Source organism: Mesoplodon bidens (assembly GCF_964165515.1).
Source record: "Mesoplodon bidens genome assembly, chromosome: 2".
Taxonomy (NCBI): domain Eukaryota; kingdom Metazoa; phylum Chordata; class Mammalia; order Artiodactyla; family Ziphiidae; genus Mesoplodon; species Mesoplodon bidens.
In genome coordinates, this window is record NC_138177.1 from 131,023,983 (window position 1) to 131,043,512 (window position 19,530).

At 43.1% G+C, this 19,530-nt stretch overlaps 1 protein-coding gene across 1 annotated transcript in view; it reads right to left on the reverse strand.

Moving 5' to 3' along the window:
• The window catches only part of CACHD1 (cache domain containing 1), a 231,837-nt gene that overhangs the window by 10,588 nt on the left and 201,719 nt on the right, over nt 1–19,530 (reverse strand). Inside the window, exons 17-26 of the mRNA XM_081225215.1 lie at nt 15,445–15,567; nt 13,942–14,041; nt 13,733–13,849; nt 11,686–11,846; nt 11,280–11,366; nt 10,293–10,409; nt 8,788–8,939; nt 7,102–7,263; nt 5,759–5,836; nt 5,025–5,126 (exon numbers count right to left, since the gene is read on the reverse strand). Coding sequence (XP_081081341.1) covers nt 5,025–5,126; nt 5,759–5,836; nt 7,102–7,263; nt 8,788–8,939; nt 10,293–10,409; nt 11,280–11,366; nt 11,686–11,846; nt 13,733–13,849; nt 13,942–14,041; nt 15,445–15,567 — 1,199 coding nt within the window. The remainder of the gene's footprint in view (nt 1–5,024; nt 5,127–5,758; nt 5,837–7,101; nt 7,264–8,787; nt 8,940–10,292; nt 10,410–11,279; nt 11,367–11,685; nt 11,847–13,732; nt 13,850–13,941; nt 14,042–15,444; nt 15,568–19,530) is intronic.

The following is a 19,530-nucleotide window of genomic DNA, read 5'->3' on the forward strand; positions in this document are numbered from 1 at the left end:
CTTCAGTAGTGCTAAGTCTAGAATGTAATGTAGGCTTTAAAACCTCAGTTACAAATGTTCTACACATAAGAGACTAAAGTACTAGAAAACACATTTTAGCAAAATCTCAGTGTCTGTGTTGATTATTTTTAGCCAACCTTTAGTGCTAGGCTGTCTTCATCTTGCCTCCTGGATGCCTTCCTGACTCTGCTCATTTACAAGCACCCATCGGAACTGACAGCGATTTTCACATTCGTGGTGTAAAATTCATAGTGGTCCTTCTGCCTGCCTCACCCTCCCACCTTCCCTTATCTTGCTGTTGTGCTTCACGTTATGTTTGAAGGTCTTTTCTGGGAAACCTTCCCAACCAACATCCACCCCACCCAGTCATACCAACCTATAGGGGTTCTGGTGTCTCTTCTGTGAGTTTAAACGGTATTCTGTGCACACCCCTATCTTAGATTTTACCATATTACAAAAAAATATAGGGCTGTCTTGTCCATTAGCAAACTATTTCTTAAAGTACGAGGACTTACGCCTTACGCAAAGCATGTGCTTAAAAAAAAATCACATCATTTTTTCAGCAATCTGTGGTTCTGTCTGGTGTGACATTTTACCAGTCTCATCTAATAATGAAGACATTCTAGGATTCACTGGGCCCTGCCTGGAGCTCTGACTTAGAGTCCAGGGGTGCTCTGAACCTGGCTGGTCACAGGCCCAGGTGGGCGGTGACCTTGCAGCCATTCCCAAGGTAACTCGGGGGCAGCCCCGTTTCTCCTGGTGCTTTCTGATGAGAATCCCAGCAGGGACCCCTCCGAAGGGAACCCCTCTGGGGCAATTCTGTTTTATTTCCTTAGTGGGACACTATCGCTCAACCCCTCTGTAACTTACTCAGGCTTCCTCTTATCTCAGTAATTCATGGAAATCTGGAGGGAGGGAGTAGCATGTTTCAGAGAAGCAGGAGAAAGCCAAACACGTGCTCTCACTTAGCAAATTAAATGAGTGTTTACTCAGCGCCAGGCAATTCTGTGGAGTGCTGGGCACAGTGATGCATAAGACAGACGTGGTCTCTGACTCATGCAGGAAGCAGCACCATTTAAGACACAGAGGACATTTACAAATACTTTCAAAGAAAGACTTCTTTACTATCCAAAGGTGCATGCAGAGAAATTCCTGCAAAGCCAATTTCAAGGAGAAACAGGCTTCAGGAAGGAGGCCTGGCATCCATAAGGAATAGAAGAGTCAAATTAGGCTTTTGCTCTTTGGCGTTCTGCTAATGTATTTATCTGACGGTTCTTAAGAAAACCCTCTTGATGGCAAGGGCTGTTAGGTCCCTCTGGGGACTCACTCACCCCTTTGTGGTCATCACCCCTTTGTGGTCACAGCGAGTAACTGCAGGAGAATATCTCTGAACTTCTAAAAATGGTTTCGTGGTGCACTACATAGTTTTTGACCAGATTTTCAAGGTTCAGCATTTGCGTTTTAAGTCTTTTGGAATTTACTTCGCTAGGGGAAAAATTCCCTTTTACAAAGAAAAAAATGGTGCTTAATGTACATTTTTAATGTTTCTAATGAGATGGAAACTAAGACACAGACTCACAAGGAACAAATACATACTGGTGGTTTTTAACTTAAAAATAAGCCAATTGGGGCTTCCCTGGTGGCGCAGTGGTTGAGAATCTGCCTGCTAATGCAGGGGACACGGGTTCGAACCCTGGTCTGGGATGACCCCACATGCCGCGGAGCTACTAGGCCCGTGAGTCACAACTACTGAGCCGGCGCGTCTGGAGCCTGTGCTCCGCAACAAGAGAGGCCGCCATAGTGAGAGGCCCGCGCACCATGATGAAGAGTGGTCCCCGCTTGCCACAACTAGAGAAAGCCCTCGTACAGAAACGAAGACACAACACAGCAAAAATTAATTAATTAATTAATAAACTCCTACCCCCAACATCTTCTTAAAAAAAAAAAGGGCCAATTGATTAGTTAGAATATGATATTTTCAAGAGAACTAATGGGCAAAGCAGAGTGTAACAGTTAATAGTCAAGTGCTGGAAAACAATCATTCTACATGTGTTAGAACGTTGATAAAAATGATTCTACTTTTCAGAAACCATTCTTATTTTGAGTAGTTTTCTTTTAAGATACAAAAATTAAAAATTAGGTTCTTTTAAAATACAAAACTCTGTTGGCCACATGAAATATTTCTAGTTAAAAATGCAGCCTGGAGTCTCCGAGTTTAGCTTGGTAACATTTAGTTTTAATTCTGGGAATATCACCACTCTGAACCATACCATGAAAGTCTGGTCTGTTCCATACTTATATATTTGTATCTTTTATTCTTTTGAGGCTTCCTTTTGTGCGTGTCCCCTCTCCCCCACCCAGGGTCTTACATGATTTACTTGCAGATAAAAGTGAACTCTCTCCCCATCTTCTTCTTTGTTCCACTTCTTTAAGGAAGCTGTCATAATTCAGCCTTTTATCAGTCTTGTGAATACATGCATGCATTTACAGTTTCCTGCTGGATTATCAATTCCTTGAGGGCAGAGTGGGTATGGAGGTGAGGTCAGCTCTGAGCTCACGCCTGCCATGTGTTATCTCGCTTCATCCTCACGACAACCGTACCAGGGAGGAATTTCTAATCCCGTTTTAATTATTAGGAGACTGAGGTCCGTGTAGCTTCACTAAGGTCTCACTACCTGGAAAGAAGGGGAGAGGTGGGATTCCAAGTGAATTCTGCTTGACCTATCTTTTTTTTTTTTTTAAATTTTTTTTTAAATTTGCGGTACGCGGGCCTCTCACTGTTGTGGCCTCTCCCGTTGCGGAGCACAGGCTCTGGATGCGCAGGCTCAGCGGCCATGGCTCACGGGCCTAGCCGCTCCGCGGCATGTGGGATCCTCCCGGACTGGGGCACGAACCCGTGTCCCCTGCATCGGCAGGCAGACTCTCAACCACTGTGCCACTAGGGAAGCCCTGCTTGACCTATCTCATAAGCTCTTCTATACCACGCTGCCTGGCAGAAATAAGGCCCATCCCGCCCCCTTCCCCAACTCCTCCCTCTCTGCCAAGCAAACAGCAGATGCCCGCCTGATACCTTCACCAAATAAGAGAACACACGCTTGAGCAAGTCATGTGCCACAAAAGAACTAGACCTGATTTCCGTGTTTAATGGGTACCTATGGTTTATCCTCTGGGTACCACAGGGACATTAGCTTGATGCCACCACTTTTAGTGACCCACCATACAGGTTCAGGAATATGACAACACTCGGTTAAATGCTGTTGACTTTGTGGTGCCTTTGGAATTACGTGGAATGTCCATGTCTTCCACGTCTTCTGGCGTTGCATTCTGTCTGCATGAGAAACTCTGGGGCTAACAGGGATCCAATTATTGTGAAAAATGAAAGAAAGCAAGCCCTTAGCTAGATTCCTTGGCTTTTGGGTGCTGACACTGCACTATTCCTTTTATCTCAGCTGTTGCTTCATATGCCATTTTTACTAAGATGATGGGAGGGCCAATGGAACATTAGAAACATCACTCAGAATTCCAATTTTGTACTGAAGCAGTTTCTACCAGGGGAAAGAGAAGGGGAGGTGGGGGAGAGGGAGAGGGAGAGAGAGAAAGAACTCAGTATTTCTGCTGAATAAGAAATTATTTCTGTTGAACTTTAGTAGCCTCAAACCTGTTTTATTATTCAAAGGAGAAGAGACACAGAACTGCCTGGCAGAATGAATTTATGCAGGTTCAAAGGTTTTTCTGGAAAAAAGGCAGAAAGTCAAAGAAACTGAGAAATTTAAGTTCTGCTTTTACTCTCCATAGAAACCAGAAGTTTCTATTTAGTTGGTGGGAACAATGTCATTCAGAGCCCAAATTAAGAGTCCCCAATTTAAAAATCAGACCTTTGGCTTCTCCTGTTTTCCAAAGGGAGTTTGAATATCTGGCTGTGGTGTAAAAGGCCACATTGGTTGCTTTGATGAACATCTATTCCTGCATTTTTTAGCACAGGTGTGGAAGCACACTGCTTGAAGACATTTTTTTTTTTTCGGGGTAGATGTGGAGAAAGCAGAATAAAAAAAGCATAAATGCATTATTTATGCATTAAAAAAAGACCTGATTCTGGGAAGAAAAGAAAGATTTCTGGAAAATTAAACAGCTATATGAAAAACAAAAAGATCTGACAATTACAGGAAAGGATGTACACTTGTTATATTTTTGTGCAACAGTGGCAGGTATGCCTAGACAGTAGGACACATCTGCTGTTGTCTGTGACAATAAGCCATACGGGCACTGGGAAGGTGAGAAGGTACATGGTGGCCATGCTGTTGGTACAGCCGTGGACTTGATAATTGGTAGCTCACTTAGCACCCAGTGTCTCTTCACAACTCAGTCCCGACCCTTCCCGAGCACCTCACAGGCACTTTAGGCACCTCCATGACTTTGTACACACCAGTCCCTTTGCCTCTAATATCCTTTGTCCCTCGTTTTTCTTTAATCATCCTTCAAGGCCCAGGGTAAGTGTTGTCTCTTTGGTGAAGCCTTCCCTGGGGCTCCAGGCCAGGCAGGAGGTCAGGGCAGGGGATGCCAGATGACAGCATGGATTCTTGCCAGGCCCTGAGAGTATGTGGCCAAGAGAGCCCTTGTCGATGCTGGTGTTTGCCAACCAACATCACTGGGCAGCAGGACCTATGAGTAAGCCGATTCACTGAGAACCAAGTGGGGTACCACTGGTTCTCAGTGAATGGGTAAGCAGGTACCACTGAGATGATCTGAATGCTTATTCATGGAGAAAACCCAGGAGGCAATCTGTGTGCCCAGAGGTCATCTCAGATATGCTTGGGAATGCTGAGCCGTAAGCCAAACTCTCCTAGGGCTCTTATAAAAGTTTCATGTTGGAATGTATCTTTTTGGAAAACTATGTCAAAATAATTTACCTGAGCATGGAACAGGAAAGAGAGAGAAGGGTTATTTATGCATAAATAACTTGTGAGCACTGGCCCATAAGTGCACCAGGGTCCTCAGGGCCTCAAGCGCAGGAAGCCAGACCTTACCATGATCGCTTTCTGTTCCCGAGCGACCCCAGTAGCGACGCCTCCTTTCTGGACTGTGTGCGTGCCGTTCGATGACCGCGGCTATAAATCGAGTATTGCTGACTGTGGAAGGCAAGGATGGTTAGTCACTCTTAGGCCAGTATCTTTATTGTATCAAGCGCATTTGCGCTAAGTAGGCTCTTTCACATGATGGGGGGAGTTATTCCTTGCAGAGCTAGAATGAGTAATTTTTTAACAATTCTGAGGATTAGGGGAGTTGGTTTTAGGACTGGGACAGCAAGAGCTCCCTAATGACATATCTCCAACATGCATCAAGGAGATATACTCTGTATAGTTGAAGGCCAAAGTATCTCAACACACATGGAGCTCTCTTTTGGTAAGAGAAATGTTCTTTTTCTTCCCCCTGAGTTGTATACATTAGTTAAGGGATTTAAAAGAAATGCATACCTGATGACTTCCTTTCTAAAATGCTATACTGGAAAGTAATGAGGAGGAGAAAGAAAGGGAAGAGTAAGGTGTTTTAGGCCAAAGTACTTAATGCAACAAAGAACACCCTGAAATCTTTTGAGATGTACTAGAACAAAGCAAATACCTATGCTTATTCCTAATGAAAATGGGGGAAGAAAAGAACCCCATCATGCCAAAGCATCTTAAACTTTAATACGAGAAAGCACATTTATTCTGGATTAGCCTCCTGCTGCCGCGTTCTGCATGGAGGCAGCCTGGATACTCACTGATGCCTCTGTCTTCATGGCCGTCATCATCCCTTTCATCTCTGTCATTCTCCAGGTTGGACATACGCACTGACATTTCTACCCATCATTCAAAAGAGAGAAACATGACTATTTAATCAAACAAAATCACCCACTTTAATGCCCTGCAGAGTGCTCATTTGATGACTGGATGACAGCATTCCATCAATGAACTGATGCCCCATCTCATTTTTTTTTTTTTTAAAGGAGGAGGGAGCAGGAATCAGAAGAGAGAACAAGAGGTGAATCATCCAGAGGGGCACCTGAGATTGATTTCTGGAGACAGAGGAGAAAAGATGTTGATTGAGGCTAACAGGTCTTTAATCCTCTCCTCAAGTACCTGAAATGGAAGGAAGGGGTCTAAAACCACAGCTGACTGTGCTGATAAAATGGCGCTACAGAATCCTATTATAAAAGGCCAGGTCTAAGGTTACACTGGACGGCAGTCATCCTCAGTCACACCAAACCTTACCAAGAGGAAAGAGCTTTGTGGTCAGCTCAGTTACTAAATCAGACAACACGATCCATGATCCCCCGACAGGATTGCAACCGCACTGAAATATTCCAACATCAACTAATCATGACTGCTGCCAGGCTCCTGACCAAGTCCAGGAAAAATGATGAGTGAGCCTTATCTCCACAAAGGTCAGGGTAACACATCCCAAGGGGTTTTTAGGGAGGATGGGGATGGTCATTAAATGGTTTTGTTCCTTGCAAACGAGCACAGATACCACATTTAACTCTTGATATGGAAGCCATAATTACCAATTAATCATTTTGTATCTGACTTCACGTCCTTACCCAGGTTGGACAGTCCTTATCCTGTTTTAAGAGATGTGACCATTCCTTTGAATGTGTGGTCATTCACACAATATAATAATAGCTGCAACAGAACAGATTCATGTTCTTGCCAGTAGTGACCTGAGGTATCTTTGGTCTGCCCGTCTTTTCGGAACAGCAAAGGCAGCATATCTGAGCTTAGTGAAGAACAACATTTCCCACTCAGCATCCCAGCTCCCCTGACTGGCTTATTCCAGAGGCAAGCTATGGCGGGCTCACGCTTGTGTAAGGAGAGAGATAATCTAGGGATTTTCTGGGGAATCAAATGGGGCTTGCAGGATTTAGGCCCTAAAGAATGAGCTGTGAACTAAAGGAGGGAAGCAGGCTTTGGGGACCTCCGAATCTACTCCACGGTAGCAGGAAATGTAGCACTGGTCTTAACAGTCGCTTAAAGGCTTACAACTGGTTACTGCCCTTCTCCCCTTGGGACAACCCTGGGAGGCTGCTGCCTCCTGGGGGAGCTTTGGGATTCCTTTCGAGCTCACCTTGGGCAGCAAGAGGAGACATATGCTGATGACTCCGGCGATGAATCTGATGACGGTACGCATACACGGCCAGGACCAAGACCATGATGCAGCCCATGATGCCTCCAGCCACTGGACCCACAGGGGCACTTTTAATCATGTTCAATGTGACAACCTCATCACCTTCATTAAAATATAAACAAACAGATGTCCTTCATAAAGATTTCCCAAGTGTAGCAGGAGATGGGGACAGGGGTGAGATGGGAAGGAATGTAGTGGGAAGGGGTTTAGTGAAGATACGTAAGAACGGCTGCTTTAAGCTTTGAATCCCTTAAAGAAGACCCACCAGGATGTGGGAACAGGGCTTCCTTTAATTTCTGGTTCTCGGATGAAATGTTGCTTGCTTGCAGAGCACACAATTGGCAAGGACTTGTGAAATAAGCGAGTGGCTGAGGATCCCTTACACATGCAGTGCCCAGTCTAAGGGCCCAGCCCTGGGCTGTGCACTACTCTTTTTTTTTTTTTTTTTTTTTTGCGGTACACGGGCCTCTCACTGTTGTGGCCTCTCCAGTTGCGGAGCACAGGCTCCGGATGCGCAGGCTCAGCGGCCATGGCTCACGGGCCCAGCCACTCCACGGCATGTGGGATCTTCCCGGACCGGGGCACGAACCCGCGTCCCCTGCGTCGGCAGGCGGACTCTCAACCACTGCGCCACCAGGGAAGCCCTGCACTACTCTTAATACAGAGGTGAGGCAGGGCAACGTGGGTCTCTCAGCACATATTTACTCTACATGGTGTCATTTAGTTCAGTGGCTCAGTCACGTGACCTCCAAAAAGGATCAAATTTCAAAGCATATTGGGTTCCCTTTAAGACACTATTTGCACTTTTCAGACAGGAAACTGCAGGTGGGCACATAAAGTGACTTCTTGGAGCAAGGTCACTTCAACCGTGTCCTAACCTGGTCCGGTAGTCCTACTAGAGCTCAGAAGCCTTCCTCACATAGGAAAAGCTTTTCTTCCACAGACAGGCTAATGTGGGGAGATGTCAAAAAAGGCATTAACTAAAGGCTTAAGTATCTTTTCACTTGCCAACTAAGCTTGAGGAGCTTGTGGTAATTCCAGAAAGACACTGAGAAGATCTCAGGGTGGGTATGCAGGTAGTATTTTTGAGGTCTTGGGGCCTAATCCCAGTGGTGTTCCTCCCAAAAATGTCCCTGTCCCCCACCCCAAGCCACCCCCCACTGCACTGGATAGCTCTGGCTTTTGCCGACCTCAAGGACCTAAATACTAATTTGTAGCCGTAAGATTTCTGCCTTCACAAGTTGTGAGGGAAGGTAGCAGCAGGAAAGCGAAATGCACGGGTCACTCTGCCCATCGCCAGCCCTATGCTTCTGACAGCTGGCATTCACATTCACACAACCCCACAGTTCAGCTGCTCAAAAATCAGGCCTGATATTTCTCAGAACAAGCTTAATGGGAATGAATTCCAGGCTTGCAAAATTTGGCAGGAAAGATGGCTGCTTACTCTGCACAGTATAGCTAGCCAGCTTTGAAAGTAATTATTTGCCTTGGTTTTGCAACGAAAAACTACTGGCCAAGAAATCAGGGAAGTAGGGTAGAGAATTATTTTAAGATCTTTGTCCTAGTATAGAGGCAAGAAAATATGTTTTCAAGAATCAAATTATTCTGGGTTCCCCAAAAACATACCTATTGCTCCCATGTCATCAACATAGGGGCTTTTGGCTCCAACGATCCCCCCGAAGCATTCTTTCTGGGGCGCACAGTAGGATTTGTCCAGGTGGGTCTTGCCATCGCTGTCTACCATGCACCATTCACAATCCAGCACACCAAAGCAGTCCCTGCCAGAAAGACAACGCTGAATGTTCCAGAAAGCGGTGTCATGCAGGGGAGAGCACATGGACTTGGGCATCAGATAGCTCTCAGGGGTTCCATGACTCACGAGTGCTATAACTCCTTGAGCCTGAGTTTCCTTTCCTTATAAAAGGAGAACAGCCATACCTGCCACGGGAAAGCTGTCTAATATCCCTCAACAGCTTGGAGATGAGAGAAATAGAACCACTCTCTGTGAATCAAGCCATGAAGTCCACACATCATGGATTAGTGCAGGGTCACTCAAAATCATCTTAAAAGACCACATGGCCCCAAGGTTTGTTAGACTTCGGCCTAACACCCCCCAGGTATATGGTCATTAAAAAAAAAGAAAAAGGGGGCCTCCCTGGTGGTGCAGTGGTTGAGAGTCCGCCTACTGACACAGGGGACACGGGTTCGTGCCCCGGTCCAGGAAGATCCCACATGCCGCGGAGCGGCTGGGCCCGTGAGCCATGGCTGCTGAGCCTGCACGTCTGGAGCCTGTGCTCCGCAAAGGGAGAGGTCACAACAGTGAGAGGCCCGCATACAGCCAAAAAAAAAAAAAAAAAAGAAAAAGGAAGGAAGGAAAAATTGATCAAACAAGTTGGGGAAACAGTGGATAAGTTAAACAGATTTCTTTGCTGCCAATTTCTTATAACTTTTAACATGTTGAGTGCATTCTGACACAGTGTTTCTCAAGCTTAATAGGCTTCGGGTTACTGCATAACACACCGAATTAATCTATCTGATGCCCTACCATTCCTTTGCTAAAATACATACTGAAAGTAAAACTGGCTGCCCCTTTTACCCACTAACTTTGTTGAATCAAATGGTAGCTTGCAGCTGTTTAGTCCCAAACACCCTAGGGAGGAGGGTGAGGGAGCAGGGAGCATGTGGCTTTCAGTTCTCAACACGACTGTAAAGCATATCTGCTTTCTAAGAAACAATTGATGAGCTTCAATGTACCACACATAGAGCTGGGTTCTGTTTCTAGAACCCATGAGTTCCTGCCCCCTTGCCCTTGCTTCTTCATGTCATTTCCTCTCTTACTCCTCTTATTTCAAGAATAACTTTTCCATCCACAGATGAGGCTACTAAGATATGGTACATGTGCCAAATACCTGTAACAAGTGGAAACCAAATAACATTAAACCTGGTAGATAAAAGGCATATCAAAATCAGTTCTAGATCTGAAAAACTGGTACATCTTTTTAAAACATCAAGAATGGGGATGATAAATACCATCTGGAAAAGCTCAACGGGGCTGTTGGTCCCTGTTCTTTACTAGGTTCTGCTCCTGCAGCTATGATGTTGATGTGAAATCAGCACCAGGCACTGCTTACCCACTCTCCATCCTCTGACTGCACCTGCTGTTGACACACTGGTGAAGAGCATCCTGCAGGCCAGGGTCAATAGCCGTGTACGTCACTGGCTCCTGGTGTACTTCACAGCTTGGGTTTCTACGTAGGAGCAAGTCTGAAGGTTAGGACCAATACCATCCATATTCCAAACTCATCATGCCCTTGGCCCCTGACAGTGTCAAACAGATCTGGGTTTGAATCCTGGTTTTGTCACTTAGCTCTATGAAACCTTGGGCCAATCTGGCCTGAAAAATCTGTCACTGAGATAAATAATGCTATATTATGTGTGAGCATCTGTGTGTGTGAAATGTTCCTACATGTTTATCAAAGGGTTAATTTGAAAACTAAGTGACAGGGCCTCCCTGGTGGCGCAGTGGTTAAGAATCTGTCTGCCAATGCAGGGGACACGGGTTCGAGTCCTGGTCCAGGAAGATCCCACATGCCGCAGAGCAACTAAGCCCATGTGCCACAACTACTGAGCCTGCACTCTAGAGCCCTTGAGCCACAACTCCTGAAGCCTGGGCGCCTAGAGCCTGTTCTCTGCAACAAGAGAAGCCACTGCAATGAGAAGCCCATGCACTGAAATGAAGAGTAGCCCCCGCTCACCACAACTAGAGAAAAGCCCACACGTAGCAACGAAGACCCAATGTAACCAAAAATAAAGAAAAAAAAAGAAAGAAAACTAAGTGACTTACTGGACATACAGTATCTGACACATGTTAGGCACTTAGTTAATGCTTGTAACAGTCTCATATTTTTGTAAATAGCACATATACTCAAAAACTTTTTAGCATTTATATTCAAACCTGAAAGTGGACTTCACTTTAAGACACTATGGAGTTTGAAAACTGGCTCACTGAACAGTTCCATCATCAGAATGAATCACCTTCTTATACTTCCAACTCGAAACAAATCTATAAATAAGACTGCCATTATAAATATGCACACACACACACATTTTAAATTTACCTGTTCTCTGCATTGGTGAGGTTGCCAGTGCACTCATTGACCTCTAGAGGGCACTCACAAGGACATTCACATTCATTTTGTTCCATTCTGAAAAGGAAAAAGAAAGTTACTATGCAGCGGGTTGATAAACTATATATTGTACATGCACCTAGGGAAATGAAATAAAGACACCATAGTTAAAAGCGACAGTAAAAGCTATCCCTAAAGGTTTAAATACACAGTTGACCTCAATCCATTGTTCTTTGGACGAGGATGCTGCAAACAACACAGCTCTAAATGCTTTTGTAACCAGGAGTTTCCTTTCCTCTAGGACACACCTGAACACTTCGTGTTTATTTTGCAGTTGGCAACAGTTAAAATATTCAGTAGTGTGGAAAACAGAGAATACGACCTGTCCCATTTTTACCGGTGACAGTTGAGACAGAGCCGGTCCACCATGCTACAAGCACAGAAGGCAAGAGAGTCACACGTTTCGTTGACGATGCCGACAAACGCATTGGTTCCCGGGATCCTCGCCAGTCTGTATTTAGAACAGTGACTGCCGTGCACAAGGTTCGTCAAATCCCCCTATAGACAACAGAGTTGTCAGAAGTGACAGACAACAATGCAAAGATTCAGCTCTACCATCCTGAAAACAACCCTTCAACCAACTGATGAAAAGAGTTCAATCCAACTAAAGCAAGCATCCTTTCCTTCGTTCTATAACAAGAAAATGTGATAGGTGGCTTCATGAAATGTCTACAATATTTGAAGGCCAAAGATTCTAAAGCAGCATTGTAAAGTTGAGTATGGTCATTTTCTCTGCACGTGTCATATGCAGTAGGCCAATTATTTAAGCCCATGTTGGTTTCCATGCCAGTTATCCCTTATGTGTGCATGGTGAGGATAAGCCTAACCCTGAGAATCATGGCACTGAATGGTTTCTTAGAGGTCTAGATGAATTCTTTACTGCCTGGAAGATGCCCACCTTCACAATATAAGCAATAACATAGGCTTATCAGCCTGTTAGCTCCAATAACCAGGAATGTTCCAATTCCATTATGGAATAACTTGGGCCATTAAGAATTTATTCTAATTCATACTCCACTAAAATTTGCAAGTCTGAAAAATTTTTACTGGAATATCCTAGCTTCTCTGCTGAAGACTCAGGAAATCATTGTACAAATGACAGAAGATAACACAGAGTAAGGCAGACTTTCATATGACAACCTTACCTGACAGCCTCCCTCCGATTACACGCATGTTTGTCAATGTCACCTTTACAGAAAGTGCTCATCAGAATGGGTATGGGGGTTGAACAGAGTAATAATGACTTCCCTTGCTTTGAACACACTATCCTATTAATATATTCATTCTTAAAACTCTTCTAGGGCTTCCCTGGTGGCACAGTGGATGAGGGTCCGCCTGCCGATGCAGGTGACACGGGTTTGTGTCCCGGTCCGGGAAGATCCCACATGCCGTGGAGCGGCTGGGCCCGTGAGCCATGGCCGCTGAGCTTGCGAGTCTGGAGCCCGTGCTCCGCAACGGAAGAGGCCACAGCAGTGAGAGGCCCGCGTACTGCAGAAAAAAAAAGCCCCAAACAAAACAAAACAAAAACCTCTTCTAGAACCCTACACAATTGTTTTTACAATCACTTTTTCTGAGACTTAAGTTCAGGATTTTCATTTAACCTCTTTTGTTTCTGACTTCAAGCTAATTTTATTTTATTTATTTAAAAAAATTTTTATTAGGGTACAGTTGATTTACAATGTTGTGTTTGTTTCAGGTGTACTAACTCAATACATTTTTATGATTATCTTTTTAATAATACATGTAATGATTTGTGAATACATTTACTTCTTGTGAATAACTTTTTGAATGTTGGTTCTGTCATGACCCATTCTCTCTCAGCTAGGATTATTTACAAATTAATAAGTATATCCTTAAGATCTCTAACCATACCCAGGTAAATTTGTAGCATCTCAAATCACAAGAGAGTATTCTAAGCTTAAAAAAGAAAAAAAGGAATTATTTTTGGATGATCTACATAAGAGCTCTCATCTAACAGGGTGGATGACCAAGAACTAACCTAATTTGGCTTTAAGAATTTAGGGAGACTGAGTAATCTCTAGAAGACAGGAAGAGAGGACCACATGGTGCCACATGTATTTATACAAGAGTGTGGGAACAGACTTCAGCAGACATTTCAAAGGGCTTAGATTGGGTATGTCTTTAAACAAACAAAACCAAAGCAAAATACCAACTGCGAAACCTTAAAACACTCACTTCTCCATTCAGGGCTTTATATCCCACAACTATCAGACTGGGGAGTTGGACTAAGGTCTGTCATGTCCTATCACTCTAATTCCCAGGCAATGAAACAGCCGGTAATAGCTAACATTCAGACACAAACCATGACTCCATTGCAATTCCATAGCCGGATGGGAGAAGAGAACGTTGAGGAATCAACTTACCACTAGGCTCGTGTTGAATTTATAAAACCTCTGGACCGTTCTGTCACTGAAGCTGTTGCACAGGTTCTTCTTTACAAAGTTGGGGTGGTTCAGGATGTCATTTGCTACCAGGGGCTCCTACCGAGGCCAAGCAGAACACAAGACAGATGCCATGTGGTTAGTGAGCCGCAGCCCGGTGGAGAACTGGGCTCTAGCTTCGTGACAAATACCTTGTGGGTGATGTGCTGCTGTTCCACGGGTGCGTGTCCTTTGGGGTCAATGAGGGTTGGATGTGCCACCAGATAACCCCTGTCCTCCATTATGAAGCACCTGTGCCAAGACAATGACATTCCTCATTCACAGAAGCTGCTGTTCTATGCTTCTGGAGAGCATCTATCTTGCTAGTCCTGACACAAATTGCATTTATCAGGTTCTCAGTAAATATTCATGGACGAAATGAAGGAAGGCTGGCAGTCAGGTGACAGACACTTAATTCTCAAGGCGCTGGATTACCTGGCATATGGTTTAAGGCGAGAGAGTTATACCTGACTCTGAGGTCACCTACATACTTCGTACAGAATGTGACCACCCAGACTAAGTAAGGTGGGCTCGAAGATCTTTTGCAAGAATGTATAAAGTGGGACATTTTTTTCTTTTTTCTGGGGAGGGAGATTCCGAAAGAAGCAGTCTTGGGTATTTACAGGCACAAATTTTAGGTAAACCATACAATTTCCTCTTTCAATGACAAACATACCTAAAATACAACGTTCAGAGGACATGCAAAAATATATTTGATGGAAACACTAAATAAGTGAAGTTAGAACTGCTTTAATCAAGACTATATTCTGCGCTATTTTACTTTCCATTCGTCGTAACAGTTTGCTGTGAATTCTGCATTTCCCCATTAAGGGCCCATGTGAAATTTAGCAGTGATATGAAGCATGGGTCATGAGTTGGAAATAAAGCTATTTTTAAAAGTGGCCTGGGGGCTTCCCTGGTGGCACAGTGGTTGAGAGTCTGCCTGCTGGTGCAGGGGACACGGGTTGAGAGTCCGCCTCCCGATGCAGGGGACACAGGTTCGTGCCCGGGTCCGGGAGGATCCCACATGCCGCGGAGCGGGGCCATGGCCACTGAGCCTGCGCATCCAGAGCCTATGCTCTGCAACGGGAGAGGCCACAACAGTGAGAGGCCCGCGTACTACAAAAAAAAAAAGAAAGAAAGAAAAAGTGGCCTGTATGAAATCAAGGGAATGCCCTTGCTTTGATCAGACATGCTCTTTTGAAATTCAGGTGGCAAAGACTTTTGGTTCCATGAGCCTCTTTCTGGGGAAATGTACAAAGGAACAGTCTAAGCATCTGAAAATCTCACAAAGACTTTGGTTTAATAACTAAGTTCACATCAAAAGTACCACCCAAGAGTACCCTCTGGTCTTTCTAGCACCCAAGATATGGGAAACCTCTAATTACTGACTCCTAGAGAAACAAGAGCTTTTGGAGAATTCTGTGCCACAGTGACTCTTCTTGTTAGAAGCCAAATCTGTCCATCTAAGTCATAAACAGCATGCATCTTAGAAAAATAAAAGAACAAAAACCTCCCGAATAGAACACCCAGGCAACAGACTCAATTTCTGACGCTGACTATGACAATGTGCTTGGCATTAAACTGGAGATACCTGACATCTTTTTCTTTGTATTTTGCAGCTAGATAGGATATAGGGTCCCTGAAGGGCTCACCTTATTTTGTTGCCACCATCTTGGTTACAAACTGGTAATAAGTCCATCAGAACCTTGTAGAAGTATCGAAGCGTGAAGTCAATGCCCATCACAGCCACAGTATGCCCGGAAGACAGCTGTGTACTTCATGTGAAAATGATCAGTGAGAATAAGAGGTGTGTCTTATTTAAAGGCAAAAGCTATGTTCACTCATAAGGACATTGTATGGTATCAGAAACACATGACTCCTGTTCTCCGCACTTTCCACCCTTGGAGAAACAATTAACTAAATGACTAACTTACCGTAACATGGAGATTTGAGAAGAGAAAAATGTAAGATTAAAGGTAGGACTTCCCAAGTAAGACTAGCCCAAAACATGGGCAGCTGTGGAATATGGCTAGTTCTAACTATAGATGTTCAGACAATGGTGGGATTATTCTTTGTCAAGAATATGGGGGTGGTGGGGGGATAGGCATCAGCTGGGAGGTTTAATGTGTGGCTGTTAGGTTCCTTCCAACAAGGAACCTTTATTTCTCCTTCAATTTTTTTTTTTCTAATTGAGGTATAGTTGATTTACAGTGTTGTTAATTTCCGCTGTACAGCAAAGTGATTCAGTTATACATATTTATACATACTTTCTTTAATATTCTGTTCCATTATGGTTTATCATAGGATACTGAATATAGTTCTCTGTGCTATACAGTAAGACCCTGTTGTTTATCCATGCTATATATAAAAGCTTACATCTGCTCACCCCAACCTCCCACTCCATCCCTCCCCCAAACCCCTCCCCCTTGGCAACCACCAGTCTCTAACAATGAAACTTCAGACAAGGAGGCTGAGTGATGTCCTTGGTTATTTCCTTCATTTTATAGATCATGATAAATCTATAGTTATTAATCTATACATCTCATTTTATAGAGCTCTCAAAGGTTAATTAGTTTTAGGTCATACAAAACTTAGTGAAAACAACGTTTTGTTTTCTTTCTATAACACTAAAGTTGGCTATACTCAAAACCCAGCTCACATTCTAGAACGAGACTCTCCTGGTTCATAGGCCAGTTCTGTCTCCATTCTAAAATGCTACTCTCAAAAATAGAAGCACCAAGGAAGAGAAAGTTGGGCAATACAACATGATGCTTGCTAGCCTTTTAGCTCTGGAATCAATCAGATCTGGGTCAAAATTTGGCCTGGTTGATTTCTATCTATGGGGCTCCTGGGATGCTACTTAACCTATCTAAGCCTCAGTTTTCTTATCTGAAAATGGGGTTAATAACAGCTCAGAAGAAACTTCCCAAAGTAAAGTCCTCTTTGGGAAAATCAAAACTTGGGAGTGAAATTAGCTTTGCTATGTAGACAACTGGTTACTAACAACACTGATACTAACATATTAACTCAACTCACCACTCACCACCCCCATCAAAAAAAAAAAACAGAACAAACAAACAAACAAACAAACAAACAACAAGAAAAAAGGACCATGACCCATAATGAAATTTCTATCAGAGCTTTGCTGTCAAAGCTGTTTTTGGCATGGGATGGGGGAAGACCATGTTGTGGGATTGCCTTTGAGAGGTTATTGCCTCAATAAGAGCCCTTATTATTACTTAAGTAACTTAAATTCTCCCATGGAAGAACTCCAAGACTCAGTTACCTTATGGGATTTGTGCACTGTAGAAAAGAATATTTTGCTGAAGTATTAGTCAGAAGAAGTCTAAACTTCTCTTGCTTGTTCAGGAAAGAGTGATGAGTCTAAACAATAGCCATCATTATGATAATAGTAATGGCTTCCATTTACTGAATGTTCACAATTTATAGGCATTCTGGTAGGCATCTGAATATATCACTTCAGTGATTTCTCACAGAAACCTTATGAGGCATTATTTCCAGAAAACTGAAGCTTGGGGAGATTAAGTATTTGGCTAAAGTCACACAGTGAATAACTAGTAGAAGCAGGGATTTAAACTCAGTGCCTTCAACTCCAAAGCATATATTCCTAACCAATAGGGTTTCTGCCTCCTTAGATCTGCATGGTACTCAAGAGTTTCCAAGCAATTTTAAACCATCTACTTAATTTCCTGTGAAGACATCAGAAAGGAATTATAGTTCCTATTTTATAAATGAAATATTAGGTTTAGAATGGTTAAAAGACTTAAAGATTGATCACCTTTTATTTATGGTTTAGAGACTAAATCTGGTTCTTTCTACAATACTACAGCTGCCTCAGTGAAAAATCCAATTCAGGTTTTGTGGGACAAGTTGATTTTGTTTCTAAAATTCCCCTGTATGACTGCCATCTGCCCCTGTTGATGATAAATGTGCTGAAGTAAAAGCATATATTATATATTGCCCATGGAAGTCTAGCATTCATATTTTCACCTGCATTTAAAAAATGTACATGGTTACCGTAGCAACCCATAAAGAATACCATAGAAAAATCAAACTAAGCCTACATTTCTCAGCACAACGGTCCATGCTGTTTGCAGCGCTTTGGTGAGATTTTCACTGCCAAAGACTTGTCTAACCAGTCCCTTAATCATTGACTGTACTTCATCATTACTACCACATTATCATCCTCCAAAGAATGCATACCTAGATTCTCAGGCCACTAGTAATGCTGAAGAAAGAAACTGCTTAACTGATAAGTGAGCACTGAAAAAACCTGTCCTCAAGTTCTCAGCCCAACCGCTTCTGAAAACCAAGGGAGAATTAGGGTGCTTCACAACAAGTTGAATGTGAGCTTAGGTTCCCTCTTCTGACCCATTAAAATGCAAGAAATTTAAAGCATGATAATAAAAATAACTACCATTTATTGGGGATTTGACATTGGCAAGTATAGTGCTAAGCATTTTACATGCATTATCTTTAATTTTCATTATGTTAGTTCAATTTGGGCATTGTTACCTCTGTTTTCCATATGAGGCTCAGAGAGTCATGGAACATAATAATAATAAAAGTATTTAACATTTATTGAGCCCTGACCATGGGCCATACACTGTTCTAGGAGCCTCACGTATATTATTTACAGTAATCTCTAAATAATCATTTCAGATAGGCCCTAATATACTTCTTTCACAGGTGAGGAAACCAAGGCAGAAAGGAACTTGTTAATAGTCATACAGACAGTAAATGACACATCCGCTTTTTCAGAGTGGAATCACATCTTAGGAGGAGGGCAGGTTCTCAAGTTGTCACATGAGACCAAAATCACTGGTAGTCATTTGGAAAAAGTACCTCAGCAGATCCCACCTATGAATATACCCATTAAAGCTATAGTTGCTTTGGTTGAAAACCAGAAGCGTTAATTGACTTGCATTCTAAACTACGGTGAATGAAATAGATGGCTTTAAATAATAAAAACACGCTCAGCTAAGGAAAATGTTCAAATGATCAAGTCCATGGGACTGCATATTGATCAAGGCAAGAGCAGATACTTATTCCTGAAATATACTCTCACTGAGTGACTAATGGACAGGATTTAAATGGCCATTTAACTCTTGTTAAACTCGAATAGCTAAACCTGTGTGGGCTAAATACACTATAAACAGTGACCAAATGAGGGAACTGAACCCAGGTTTTTTCTAAGTTGAAAGCCCATCATATTTCCATCATGTGTCATTTGGGCTGACACCATAAATATTTATAAATAAATGAAATGAAAATTCTTCCACCCATCCAAATTCTAATAAAAACATGTATACGAGCATAAAAATCTGTACCTCTCTGTGACCTCCTTCCCCCCCCACCCGCCCAATAAAAAGAATACTGTGTAGAAGGAAAAGCTAATGGCTCTTGATAATGAGTGGCAGATGGGAGAAGCCGGGTGGAATGTCAAAGCCTAAGTAAGACACACACAGGTAGGTAGGCATTCTCTCCCTGCTCCCCCAGCAACATCTTTAAGAGTCCAATTCCGGTCCATGTCCTTGTCATCAAAGAACAAGGTGACTTCTGCCCCCTCAAAGAAACCACGTTTGTTTACTTTTTCTCAATTGATTAGAATATATGGGAGAAATGACAACTTTTTGTCATTGACTTTCAGACAATTCAGTCAATAGTAGGTGTATACCTTACAGATGGCCTGTTAATGAAAACATTGAAAAGGCCTG